We start from the raw sequence: 15,167 nt of genomic DNA on the forward strand, positions 1-15,167 counted from the left end.
ATGGTGGATGTGTGAATTGTTCGTAAGGGGATTTTTCCACATTCTCTATTTCATCTGTTTGATTTCGTACGAGTGGTCGTCAAACCATTAACCTTGGATCTTTTGATCACTGAGTGTGTTTCAAGGATCTACATCTCATGTTTTTAAACATATATTTTACTTACTTTAAGTAATTAGGGAATTAAAACTTGAGACTGTCATTGTCGGACTTGCCGTAGATTTACGCACCTTCTATGTCTAGGTCTCGAATGTTGTTTTTTGATTGGAATGTGTCTAAAGATATTCAACCTCTCATCTTTATTGATAAGCCCAAAGAGGTTGAAGAGGGCGAAACACATTTCTAAGAACTGGTGTTTGGATCTTTGATTCTATTCGAAAAATTTTTCCCAACCCGAAATGGTGGATGTGTGAATTGTTCGTAAGGGGATTTTTCCACATTCTCTATTTCATCTGTTTGATATATATATATATATATATATATATATATATATATATATATATATAAAATGATGTTGGATAATCGAGTACAAATATAAAAATAAATAAGCAAAATCATTGGCTAATACTCGTAAAGTGAATGTGAATTTAGTTGGAAATATATAAAATGATGAAGGGTCATCATTCCATACATTTCTGTGCAACTATATACACCGGTGTTTCGGCCTATTTGGGCTTCGTCAGTATAGTGTAGCAAGTTAAAAAAGTTGTTTGTTAACTTGTAAAAGGATTACTACAGGAGCAAGGTTACCAATTTTGGTCAGGTTGTTAGAAGACCCGCAGTCGCAAGGTTACAACTAACATTGCCAAGGAGGTAAAGCTACCTGAGGAAATGAAAAGCTATAACATTATTAAATAAAATGATGTTGGATAATCGAGTACAAATATAAAAATAAATAAGCAAAATCATTGGCTAATACTCGTAAAGTGAATGTGAATTTAGTTGGAAATATATAAAATGATGAAGGGTCATCATTCCATACATTTCTGTGCAACTATATACACCGGTGTTTCGGCCTATTTGGGCTTCGTCAGTATAGTGTAGCAAGTTAAAAAAGTTGTTTGTTAACTTGTAAAAGGATTACTACAGGAGCAAGGTTACCAATTTTGGTCAGGTTGTTAGAAGACCCGCAGTCGCAAGGTTACAACTAACATTGCCAAGGAGGTAAAGCTACCTGAGGAAATGAAAAGCCATAACATTATTAAATAAAATGATGTTGGATAATCGAGTACAAATATAAAAATAAATAAGCAAAATCATTGGCTAATACTCGTAAAGTGAATGTGAATTTAGTTGGAAATATATAAAATGATGAAGGGTCATCATTCCATACATTTCTGTGCAACTATATACACCGGTGTTTCGGCCTATTTGGGCTTCGTCAGTATAGTGTAGCAAGTTAAAAAAGTTGTTTGTTAACTTGTAAAAGGATTACTACAGGAGCAAGGTTACCAATTTTGGTCAGGTTGTTAGAAAACCTGACCAAAATTGGTAACCTTGCTCCTGTAGTAATCCTTTTACAAGTTAACAAACAACTTTTTTAACTTGCTACACTATACTGACGAAGCCCAAATAGGCCGAAACACCGGTGTATATAGTTGCACAGAAATGTATGGAATGATGACCCTTCATCATTTTATATATTTCCAACTAAATTCACATTCACTTTACGAGTATTAGCCAATGATTTTGCTTATTTATTTTTATATTTGTACTCGATTATCCAACATCATTTTATTTAATAATGTTATGGCTTTTCATTTCCTCAGGTAGCTTTACCTCCTTGGCAATGTTAGTTGTAACCTTGCGACTGCGGGTCTTCTAACAACCTGACCAAAATTGGTAACCTTGCTCCTGTAGTAATCCTTTTACAAGTTAACAAACAACTTTTTTAACTTGCTACACTATACTGACGAAGCCCAAATAGGCCGAAACACCGGTGTATATAGTTGCACAGAAATGTATGGAATGATGACCCTTCATCATTTTATATATTTCCAACTAAATTCACATTCACTTTACGAGTATTAGCCAATGATTTTGCTTATTTATTTTTATATTTGTACTCGATTATCCAACATCATTTTATTTAATAATGTTATGGCTTTTCATTTCCTCAGGTAGCTTTACCTCCTTGGCAATGTTAGTTGTAACCTTGCGACTGCGGGTCTTCTAACAACCTGACCAAAATTGGTAACCTTGCTCCTGTAGTAATCCTTTTACAAGTTAACAAACAACTTTTTTAACTTGCTACACTATACTGACGAAGCCCAAATAGGCCGAAACACCGGTGTATATAGTTGCACAGAAATGTATGGAATGATGACCCTTCATCATTTTATATATTTCCAACTAAATTCACATTCACTTTACGAGTATTAGCCAATGATTTTACTTATTTATTTTTATATATATATATATATATATATATATATATATATATATATATATATATATATATATTGATGTGATCTTTATTATTGATATGAGATAATATTCTTATATGTTACTTAATTTAATCAATGTATTAATACTAATCTAATTAATTAACCAGATCACATATCAATATGTTTTCAATCTCAGGGCGAATTATAAATTAATTACTTACTTCCGTGGCTTCTAAATATTTCTTAATGGTTCCTAATCGGGATAGAAAAGAAAAGAGTAAAAAAAATACACATATGGGTTACAATTATAATCAAAATATTTTTTATTTTATTTAAAAGGCAATTAATGCTTAATATTTGCTATTTCTTATTATTCTTAAACATAACATTTACAAATGGGAATCTTATTTCCTTTTGGTTTTCAATTGAAAGTTTTTATTAACATTTAACTATTAGGAGTTATTAGGAACAACTCTATTTAAGTTTGATGAAGCTTTTCTGATATTATTGATTATGTTATTCAATTTTTTATGTGGAATTTAATACGAAAAACCCATACATTCATGTCCAAACAAATGAGACTGACCTTTTCCTGGTGAACTGAAAATGTCCTCACACAAGACCCTTTCCTGCTATCCTTGGCTGCGATGAAACCTCGTCCTGGCTTCCAGTGATGTTCTCCTTTGAAAAACTAGCTCAAATAGCTCTCGTTCCTGCTTTTGTCGTGATGCTGTGTTCTACCTTTTTCGAAACTGCTATCAGCTACCGGGACACTCTGGGCTCAAGGAGGTTCTTTTACTCTCGACCTGGCCTACTTCTCGTTCCACGATAGATACTCCACACTCACGGAACTACACCGGCTTTCTCACTCCTCGAACACTACCGTCTACTACTCGACTTCACTTCTCGACAGCTCAAAACATTCTGATCTCACTTTGTCATCCATTCCCCTACTTTCTAAATATCCCTTCCAGATTCACAAATCAATTTTCCACCACCAACTCTCATTCGTAATATTCCTCAAAACCAATTTTTAAACTTTCTAAATATGCTTAATGGATTTCAAAGAAAATAGTTAATTCCCATTCTAAAATTACTTTCTACTATATACAAATTTTAATGACCTATTCTCTATTTCCACTTAGTCTTATTTAGCATCGGCTAATGACCGATCCTTCCGCGAACAACGATAATGACCTATTAACGATTTCACTTGAGTCTTATTTAATCACTTCTTAAATTAAATATAACAATTTGTTGTATACAGGTTGTTCTAAATTTATATGCCCGTGGTTGAGAAAATTGAAAATATTTTATATTAAATTGAATTCTGTTTATAATTATCAAATTTTAATTTTCATATCAAATAGAAATATAACAATATATATATAGGGTGAAAGAATTGAAACAAAAACAACATATTTTTACATAAAAGAACAGTAAAACCACAACTTCTGGTAAGCCGATTCTTCCAGTTCAAGACGTCGATCTTATTCATCAAAAAAAGAGCCTTGATGCCAAATTTGGCTGAAATCGGACGTTTCGTTCAAAAGTTACCGTGCTATTAGTCACATATATTGTTATATTCCTATTTGACATAAGAAATAAAAGACTATGTTTATATTTAAAATTCAAATTAAAATAAAACTTTTCATATTTCTCAACCACGAGCATATACATTTTGAACACCCTGTATAAGAAAAATTTTGTAAAAATAGTTATAGCTAGTTTTTAAGAAAGTATTTTCGCAGAAGTTTTGACTAGCCCCATGAACAATGCATTTATATAAGCAATTAGGGTGCTGGTTTTAAGAAAGTGTTCTTTGAACTGTTTATCAAAACCACAGACAATATAGTTTATTAAACAAAAGAATAGGTCATTAAGTTTTTCAAGCGGGTAAGTAATTAATTAGCTGCACGGTACATAATAGATAGTTAAAATATACCTGTGTATTAAGATTCTTAAACATAGATAAAAATATGATTATTGTAGAAAATAGAATTAAAATAGTCGGAATATTACTTTTTCTTGAAAATCCATAAAGACATGTTTAGAAACTAAAAAGAGTTTTTTGGTAAATACGTCATGATTGAAAGTTTGTTTTGATTGAATGGAAAATTAATTCTGGAGGGGAACGATTTAAAAGGATGAGAATGAATGAGGAGAGAGAGTCAGTGTGTTTTGTGGGATCCAAAGGAAGAGTCCAGTTTTGAGGGTCGTGTACAACAAAAGTAAAACGCCGGTTTGGTTTTTGGAAAAGTGACAAGCATCATATCGTGGAACGAGTAATAGGCGAAGTCGAGAGATGATATAACTCTTCGAGTTTAAAGTATCTAGTGTTGTTTAAGTGTTTCAAAAAGTTGGAATACTGCATCAGGAGAAAGCCGAAACGAGTACTGTACGAGACAAAGTGAGGAAAGGGAGAACGAGTTTGCTTTGCAGAGAAGCAGGAACATTATTGGAAAACGTGGACGAGTTTCTTTGGATCGCAACACCAGCAGAGATGGAAACGTGTTTTGTGTGAAGACATGGTCGAATCATCAGCAAAGGTCAGTTTTATTTTTTTTTTTGTTGAGACATGAATGTATGGTTTTACGTATTAAGTACCACAGTGCGTATTGAACTACACTACATTTTACTATTATAAAATCATCAAACCTCAATCAATTTTGTTACTTATAAATCATTATAGTTGCATTTTTTTATATACAATAATATTGATAAAATAACTTTTTTATATCAAAATTTGAACAGGTAGAACATCCTGTATAGCAGAGGTAGAGAGACAAAAAGAAATAAGATTCCTATTTTCATAATTGTTAGATAAAATAAAGATAGAAGGATAAATAAAATTTGCAATATTAAACATTTATTTCCGTTTGATAAAATAAACGAGTTTTATAATTTCTAATTGAAATTCGTATGTGTATTATTTTATTCTCTTTTTTCTATCCCTATTAGGAAGCCCCTGAGAAATATTTTGAAGCCACGAAAGTAAGTATTGATAGCATAATTTAGCCCTGAGATTTACAATTTATTTATGTTTGATTTGTTTGATTAATGAGATAGTTAATTGATTAATTAATCAAAGCAGATCACAATAATATATAGTCACCATTTTAAATGCCCGCCATTTTTGTAAAGGGCACAATCTGAAATGACCTTATATCTAAATTCGAACTTTTATACGTTAGTCGGAGAGATAGAAGCGGATTTTGTGCGTGATAAGTAATATGGAAAAACTATACGGGGATATGTTGAATTAGTTGTGTACATCACTTTCACCAACGGCCGGAAACCAGAGTTGGGGCCGAGGGTAGTTATAAGGGGTCAAATTCGCGGATTTTATTATTTTTTTTATGGTGCTTATGATCGAGATAATGCACCAAAATTTGGGAATAAGTAGGTCATGACGTAACTAAGTAAAATCTCTAGGGGTGGAACGCTGCGTGGCCGACAAAGGGGTGGGGGTAGGGGTGAATATAAAAAATATAAAGGGTTTTTTGCGACGTTCTTGATTGAGATAGTAGACCAAAATTTGGGAATAAGTAGATCATGACATTACTAAATATAATCTCTAGGGGCGGAACGCCTCTGGAGATCTCGATCACGAACGGCTGGGCATCTCGATCACGAACGGCAAAAAAAACCCCATATATTTTTATACTCACCCCTGCCTACCACACCTTTGTACCCCAAACAGCGTTCCGTCCCTGAAGATTTTACTTAGTTACGTCATAACCTACTTACTCCCAAATTTTGGTGCACTATCTCCATCATGAGCGCCACAAAAAAAAAACCGCGACTTTTACCCCTTATAACTACCCTCGTCCGCCACTCTGGTTTCCGTCTCTGGAGATATTACTTAGTTATGTCATGGTCTACTTATTTCCAAATTTTGGTGCACTATCTCAATCACGAACGTCGCAAAAAACCCCTTACATTTTTTTATATTCACCCCTGCCCCACCCCTTTGTCGACCACGCAGCATTCCACTCCTGGAGATTTTACTTAGTTACGTCATGACCTACTTATTCCCAAATTTTGGCGAGCTATCTCGATCATGGGCGTCACAAAAAAAATAATAAAAAACGGAAATTTGACCCCTCTGACCCTTCCTTCCCCACTCTGGTTTCCGGCTCTGGGGATTTTAATTATTTATGTCATAGTCTACTTATACCCAAATTTTGGTGCACTATCTCAATCACGAACGTCGCAAATAGCCCCTTATATTTTTTATATTCACCCCTACCCCCATCCCTTTGTCGGCCACGCAGCGTTGAGCCCCTAGAGATTTTACTTAGGTACGTCATGACCGCGTCATGAGCGTCATAAAAAAAATAATAAAATCCGCGACTTTGACCCCTTATAACTACCCCCGGTCCCAACTCTGGTTTCCGGCTGTTGGTGAAAGTCATGTACACAACTAATTCAACATATCCCCGTATAGTTTTTTCATATTACTTATCACGCACAAAATCCGCTCCCAGCTCTTAGACTACGTGTAGTATATGTGGTCCAAATTATATGCTTCCACCTTTAAATGCACAATAATTCTTATAATATTTGCACGAGTCTGTCGCACATGGGTATAATATGTGAAGATACGTTATGGATTCATTTAATGGTAATTAACATTACTAGAAAGTTCATAATATTTCCTAAAAAATATTTTTACGCTCTTTTCAATGGCGGTATTAACTTTTTGAAGAACTAATATATACAGGGTGAAAGAATTGAAAAAAAAACAACATATTTTTACATAAAAACCAGGAAAAACACAACTTTTCTTAAACCGATTCTTCCGGTTCAAGACCTTAATCTTATACATAAAAACAACCTATATACCAAATTTGGTTTAAATCGGACTTTTCGTTCAGAATTTATCATGCTATTAGTCACATATGTATAGTGGCCATTTTGAATTCCCGCCGTTTTTGTAAAAGGTAAAATCTGAGATGGCCTCGTATCTAAATTTGAACCTTTATATGTGTAGTATATGTGGTCCAAATTATATGCTTCTATCATTAAATGCACAATTGTTTTACATATCGGCTGCACTATATAACACGAAAATTAATTAGTATTTTTTAAGCATTTCAAAATGCAAAAATATACCGGATGTTTCATTTGAAATAAGAATTAGCAATATTATATGGACCGCATTAGAAGACCCTTACCCACCAAAATTTTTAAAAATCGTTTTGGCGGTTTTCGAGAAATTACCCTGTTGCCAGACGTTTTCGTAACCCTGTATTTGAAAGTGTGCCAAAAAACAGTGCGAAAAAGTAAATCCCATTTAAAATACTTTGCTACTTCACGAAAAATTTAAACCCTTCACGTCTGCTATCTATAATGACAGTTTTCACAAACTAAAAACTTATACATAATATGAGATAGAGTAGATAAATATACGTTTGATAACACTTTACACTCAATATACATACATACCTGCACAACCAGGAATGATCCTTTAATAGAAAAAATAGGCCTATGCAAAACTCTCAGTTGAAACTGTAAAGATCCAAAGTCGTCAGTGATGCGGAAGCTGTCCAATAAAGTAGTTAATATATTAACAATTTCGTCATCGACGTAAGATATGGCTCCTTGTCCAATTTGGTGTTCTCCGTTTAGAACAAAATTTACGATACCTGTACAAGTTAAATTCAAATTAAACTTAATCTGAGAACCTTAAATAATACAGATAGGTCTGGATCCCGCGTATGAAAAAAAAGTTGATTAATAGCAAGCTGAAAATTTGTTAATAGCTTAAGGGTGTCTAGTCGGATAAACTTTGATATATGGGAACACTGTAACAGGGGCAGTTTTAATTGTGGAACAGGTTACAAATTTGGAACAGTCAGACCACGAAAACGGCGCATTTATTTTGTCCGACAGAACAGACTTAAACTCTCCGAACAGAGATTAAACTCTCATGCAAAAATCAGACTGCTATTTATCACCTGTCTGACATATTCTACATGTTCCACTCATTAAAACGCCCATTTGGTGATAAATAGCAGTCTGATTTTTGCATGAGAGTTTAATTTCTGTTCGGAGAGTTTAAGTTGTTCTGTCAGACAAAATACATGTGCTGTTTTCGTGGTCTGACCGTTCCAAATTTTTAACCTGTTCCACTTCCACAATTAAAACTTCCCCTGTTCCAGTGTTCCCATATGTCAAAGTTTGTCCGACTAGACACCCTTAAGCTATTAACAAATTTTCAGCTTGCTATTAATCAACTTTTTTTTCATACGCGGGATCCAGACCTAAGATTGATTAACTGTACGAACGTCCCTATAAAGAATAAATATAATGATCGTTGGTGAATATAAAATATAACCATTGAAAATAAAAGAAAAAATGTCAGCATTTTTACGTTCCGAAAAACATAATACGAACTAGTATACCAAAATGTGCTCTGCTAGCAAGCAAGCAATTTGATTTAACCCGACCTGTGGGAGATGTCCACCCAATCGAAAAAGTACATTCGGGTGTAACAATTCATTGGGGCGAGGTGTTTTGACCCGAGTAAAAAACAGGGATCACCCCACCTCGCTCCAACGCCCCAGGCCATCCTCCCCCCCCCCCCCCATAGCATGCTAATGCGCGATGGGAGCACAACTATCGTAGCCAAGTGCTCTTCACAATGGAATCCTGGGTAATAAGATTCCAATGTGGTGCCCTAATCGAATTCAAAATTAGGCCAGCGTGAAGGGCTGTATGCCTTTATCTTCTAATAATTACTTATCCGCGGAACTAACAATAGCTTGCTTGGGCCCCAAGTCATTGTACCAAGCCCCATTGAGCTCAGTACAATGGCTTGGTGCTCAAGTATTTTTTGTTTTTATGTTTTTTATGTTTTTTTGGTGGCTTGCGCCTTTTTTTTTTGTTTTTTATATTATTTTGGTGGCTTACGCCTTTTTCTTCTATTTTTTTTAAGGGCTGACTTTACCTGATCGTGGTGTTGGACCTACGCTTGGGTTACGTGTTTCTTCGGCACTTGGTATTTCGAGTTACGAACTATCTACTACTTTTTCTTATTTTTACTTCTTTATCAATTTATCACTTTACTTTCTCTTAATTATTTGTGTCTAACTTTATTTCATTTTAGCCCGATCAAAGAACAATCTGACCTCAAAAAAAATAAAGGAAGGATGAAAATTTGGAAATAGGTAGTTGAAGTTGTCTATTATTTTATAAAAAAAAGTTTACAATTCTACACCCCCTCCATTTTACAAAAATAGGAAAATAAGGGTTGGTTTTTCATTAAAAGTGCTGTATTTCGGAAAATAAGGCAATAATACCAAAAAATTTTATTTAGAAATCATCAAGGTACTTTTATCCTAACATTTTGACTAAAAACTTTGTTTGCATCTTGATTCGTTTCTAACCTATAGCCCTTTTTAAAGTACTTAACAGGGGCGCTTATTTGAATTGCGCGCGCAACAAAAATGTCACATTTTAAAATTAACTAACTTTTAAATCGATAATTTGGGGCATTTATCAAACATTAAAATGTACGAGAAAAACACAATACCTTAAGAAAAATATCAATTTTAACGTGAATATATTTTCATTGTGAATTACCAATTATTTAATTTAGAAAAATAAGTTTTAAAATGTACTAATACAAGTTTTGAGAGCAGCACATATTTTTTGTCACAAAAATTTACTTAATCATTTAAATTAAAATTCCTTTTAGATTTACGTTTTAAGATGGCTAATTAACATTTAGATTTATAATTGCACAGCGTTGCTTTAAAGGATAAAAATTTGTATGGCGATAAAAAATGGATATTTTTTTGATTTTTATTTTAAGTCAATTTTCAAGATTTCAATCAATAATATCTTTGTTGAAAATTAATAAAAAACTTTAAAAATATGCTTGTTGGTACTTGAAAATGTACTCTTTCGAAAGCGGTATCTATTTTTCTTCTGCATAAAATACTTTTTAAATACGGCTCACTTATTATAAACAACTACAAAAAAATGTCATGTTTTAATAAAATCGATGCCATTCTTTTCTGAAAGCCTTTTATTAAATGAAAATATGGAAACATATTAAAAAAGGCTTGAACAACGTATTACATATATATACAACAGGCCTATTGCAAAGGTAACAATATATGGGGCACGCAAACACAGGTGAAAAAGTTGCTTAAAAGAGAAAACGGCGCGCTTCCTAAACACAGTAGACGAACATAACCTAAAAAATTGGAGCAATGTTCACGCTGCAATGTTTTGTTATCTTTATCGGCTGTCAAAGTTTTTGAATTTATAACTTATTATCAATAAAAGTGATCTGTTTGTTATACAATAATTGTGTAAATATTTACAATGAGTGCGAACAGTGAAACAAATAATAATAATAATTCTTGTTTTATTTGTGAAAAACATTTAGAATGTGATAACGAAAAAATTGTAATTGTCAAACGTGGAATTGAAACGTTAAAAAGTGTAAGTTTAGAAAGAAAAGATGATAGACACAAAATGCTTTTGGACTGTGATGAAATTAGAGTGTAGACAAAAATATGGATTAAAAAGAGGAGAAACGTTTTCATGCTGCATGCGGAAGTTGTCAAACTGGTAATTGTACAAATCATAAAAAGGAAGACATTATAGTTTCTGATGCTTAAGATGATAATAGTTTAGATCAGTGGTTCCCAACGGGGGCGGTACCGCCCACCGGTGGGCGTTGAAGAGAGATAAGGGGGCTTTTTGGGTCCAAGGAAAATTTGGGGGGCGTTGAGGAACAGCTGCCGCCCCCCTAAAGTAACTCATTGCTTCTTTGCTTCTAACAACTTTGCTTTTCGCTTCTCACACAGAAATAGAGAAGGTGAATCCGAAAATATAAACGAAATGCACAAAATGCATTTTGGTTATGCACCGTGCAATTTTTCTTTTATCACTCAGTCCAACACTGCAACAATTTCGACGTTGCAGTCGAACGTTTCAGTTTGGTTAGTATAATTCCACTTCCAGTAGAACCTTTCTGCTTTAAGTGAATTTTGGCTCCTCCTTCGCGCAGCGGCATGGTCAGGCATAACTTAATCATTCGAGATTGTTTCGCTAAAGCAGGGGGTGAATTTTCTGTGTGTTATTTGCAGAAAGTTGCAGTGCATTTATTAGAAATATATCTATTTTATTGTAATACATATTTGTCACAAAGGTAAGTATCTACGTGGCATTTATATCACTTACTATAATTCTTTATTATTTTTCCGTATCGTAATTTACGAGGTATTTGTAAAAATGTAATCAATCTAAATTTGTTTCCTTATATGTATAGTTATTGTAAAATATTCAAAAAGTACCAACTTGCACAAACTGGATCAAAGTAAAAAGTTAATTAGGACCTACCTACACTGAGAGAAGAATTGGGGAAAAAGTACAAAAAATCTTAATAAAATTTACTATACTGAATAGTAATCTGATCATAGACTGTCAAAAATAAACTATTTACTGAATATAAAGTTATTTTTATAATATGTGTACAGTATGGTAATTTTTAATAAGTTGTTTTGTAATTTTTCCTCAAATTCTTCTCTCAGTGTATATTTATTTACTTGTGGCATGTTTTAAATTTCTCGACTACTTGCTTGGATATTCCGCCACTCTGAAATATTGATTTGGCTAACTAAAAAAATATTTAAAAGTTTATTATTTAAAATTATCAAAGCGGTGGCTACAGCATATTTATTTTTACAGATATACCTACAGTATGTCCGATGATCCAAAGAAAAAGTGCAGACAATACAATGTCGAATATTTGAAGTATGGTTTTATTCAGTCGCCTTCTAATAAGGCATTACCAATGTGTTTAATTTGCCAGAGAGTTTTCTCAAATGAAGCCATGAAACCTTCACGATTACAAGAACATTTGACCAAAATACATCCCGACAGAAAAGACAGAAATTTATCATATTTTGAAATGCTCAAAAAACAACATTTCAAACGTCCAACTTTAGCTAGTATCTTTTCAGCAGCATCAAAGCAAGACGATGATGAGCTACGTGCTTCTTATAACATTTCCTTACTTATAGCTAAATCAGGAAAACCCCATACTATTGGCGAATAATTAATACTGCCAGCTGTAAGTGAAGTTTTGCGGACTGTACTGCACCAGCCGGCACCTGATATTATTAAAAAAATTCCATTAAGCAATAATACGGTACAGAGACGAATTGACGAAATGTCTGAGGATGTGGAGCGTTCTCTAACTGATTATTTAAAGACTACTGAGTTTTATTTACAGCTTGATGAATCAACTCTGCCAAACAATAATTCTTTACTTCTTGCGTACGTTCGCTTCATAAAAAGTGAAAAAATCTGTCAAGAACTGTTATTTGTAAGAACACTGGAAACATATACTAAAGGCAAATCGATATTTGATGTTCTGGAACACTATTTTACAGATAAAGGTATACCTCTGGAAAATGTCATAACTGTTGCTACAGATGGTGCTCCGGCAATGGTTGGACGACACCGCGGACTGATAGCATATTTGAAAAAAGCGGTACCAAATATACTCGCCGTGCATTGTGTAATTCACAGACAGCATTTAGTTGCAAAAAATCTTAGTGATCGCCTTCATTGTTCACTACAATATGTAATTACTGCAGTTAACAAGAGCAGAAGCAGTGCTCTCAATGATAGATTGTTTAGAAAACTGTGTGATGAAAACGACGAGAATTTTAATCGTTTATTGTTGCACACAAAAGTTCGATGGCCTTCGAAGGGTACCTGTCTAAAAAGATTTTATGATCTCTTTGACTCAGTTTTAGAGTTTTTTAAAGCAAAGATGATTCTTTGAGAGACAATTTATTAAAATTTAGAGCGATATTGCTTATTTAACTGATTTATCCGATAAATTTAATGAAACAAACCTACAGCTACAAGGTGATAATTTGAATTTGATCAAAGCAAAAGGAACTATCTCCTCGTTCGTGTCAAAACTTAATTTGTATAGGCAAAATTTGGGTCGGAGACAATTTCATCAGTTTCAAAATCTTTCCTCTGTGGAGACAAATGATGAAGACATTCTGGTATATTGCCAGCACTTGGAAGTTGGAAGCACTTCAAGAAGATTTTAGGAATAGATTTCAGGATATCCTTGGTCTGATTATTCCAGATTGGGTGCTAGAACCGTTCTCAAGTTTAGAAACAGCAGAATTATCACTACAGGAGGAATTGATAGAATTGTCAACAAATGAAGAGTTAAAAGTGAAATTTAAAAATGGATATCAAGAATTTTGGCTGCAATGTCAAATTTCAGTATTATATCCAGCTTGATGGGCTGCATCAAAGAAGTTTTTCATTGCCTTTCCTTCATCGTATTTAGCCGAAAGAGGATTTAGCATAGTCAGCAATTTATTAACAAAGAAGAGAAATAGACTGTCCATAGTGGAGCGCGGTGATTTAGGATTGCTGATGACAAGAATGGAACCAAATATTGACAGATTACTATAATTACATTAAGCTCAGCCTTCTCATTAAAAATGTTATATTATTATTATATTGTTTTTTATGATATGAGGTTTGTTCCAACTCGATACAAAACAGTTCTCGAACGGTTACGAGTATGCGCAGTAACGAGAAATGTGTTACTGCACATAATTATTCGTTATGGCGCATGCGTATAACGATTCAAGAACGGTTTTGTATCGAGTTGGAACAAACCTATGTATTTAAGTTAAAGTTTGATCAATACATGAATACTGTATTTTTGAATAAAACATTTTTTTTTAATTTGTTGTTGCTTGGATTAGTTAAGGGGCCGTCGAATCATATTTAAGGTAGCCTTTGACCCAAAAAAGGTAAAACATATGTGAATGAAAGTGCGTTACTAATTTTAAGAATGGAAGAGTTTTTTAAGGGGGGCGTTAAGTATTTTGTTTTTGGAAAAATGGGCGGTAGGCCGAAAAAGGTTGGGAACCACTGGTTTAGATGGTAGCTGCCAAGAGACCCAAAATTATGATTTTACAGTTGATTCTATTATAAATGAAGTTGATTCAGACACAAATTTTACATCAGACGAAGATGAAAATGAACTTTGAATAAGTTAGATTAATTAATTAAATGTAAACAGTGACGATCCAGTTCGATATACAATAAACGATTTTTCATTGCACCTTTTATCATTTTAGTACTTCATACTCATTTTATCCTTTATAACTTAGGAGGCAACATCAGCGCGCGAAAAACGCGTTCCAAGATTGCAACTTTAATTTTGAATATTCTGTCGAGATATCTGGCACGCTTATTCGCAATATAGTAAAGAATTGTGGTACAGAGCCCAATTTAAGGAACATGTAAGTATGTAGAAATTACTTTAAAATTAAATTAAATATAAAAAACGAGTCTGTGCCGCTTTAAGAAGAACAAAAAAATACAATTTCTTCAAATAAACTTTTTTATCCCTTGTCTAGATTTTGTGTCACAATGGAATTACTAAAAAACGATTATCTATAACAAGAAATCGAACTTGATTGACATGGCAACATTTAGCGCGCCTATGAGTATAATAATTATTGTTATCACATTACTGTGCATTTGTTTCTGATAGTATAATGTATAGTGTATAGTGTCACTGACACAGTAGTACTGCCGACACACTGTTGCCGCACTGTTGAAAGTTCGGAGAACTATCGAAAAAAATATTGATTACGCGCTGATGTAGCCTCTTAATAGAGTACCGGGTGTCCCAATAAGAATGGCTCTCGGCCATATCTCAGGAACCGTTTATAGTGGAGCTTTGAAATAAAAAATTTTATAACAAA

General features: G+C 33.5%; 1 protein-coding gene across 1 annotated transcript in view; it reads right to left on the bottom strand.

Annotated features, from left to right (window-relative positions):
- Positions 1–15,167, bottom strand: part of LOC126888325 (beta-1,4-mannosyltransferase egh-like) — a 173,238-nt gene that overhangs the window by 59,618 nt on the left and 98,453 nt on the right. The window contains exon 3 of the mRNA XM_050656460.1: positions 7,837–8,036. Coding sequence (XP_050512417.1) covers positions 7,837–8,036 — 200 coding nt within the window. The remainder of the gene's footprint in view (positions 1–7,836; positions 8,037–15,167) is intronic.

This window comes from Diabrotica virgifera, chromosome 7 (genome assembly GCF_917563875.1).
Source record: "Diabrotica virgifera virgifera chromosome 7, PGI_DIABVI_V3a".
Lineage (NCBI taxonomy): Eukaryota > Metazoa > Arthropoda > Insecta > Coleoptera > Chrysomelidae > Diabrotica > Diabrotica virgifera.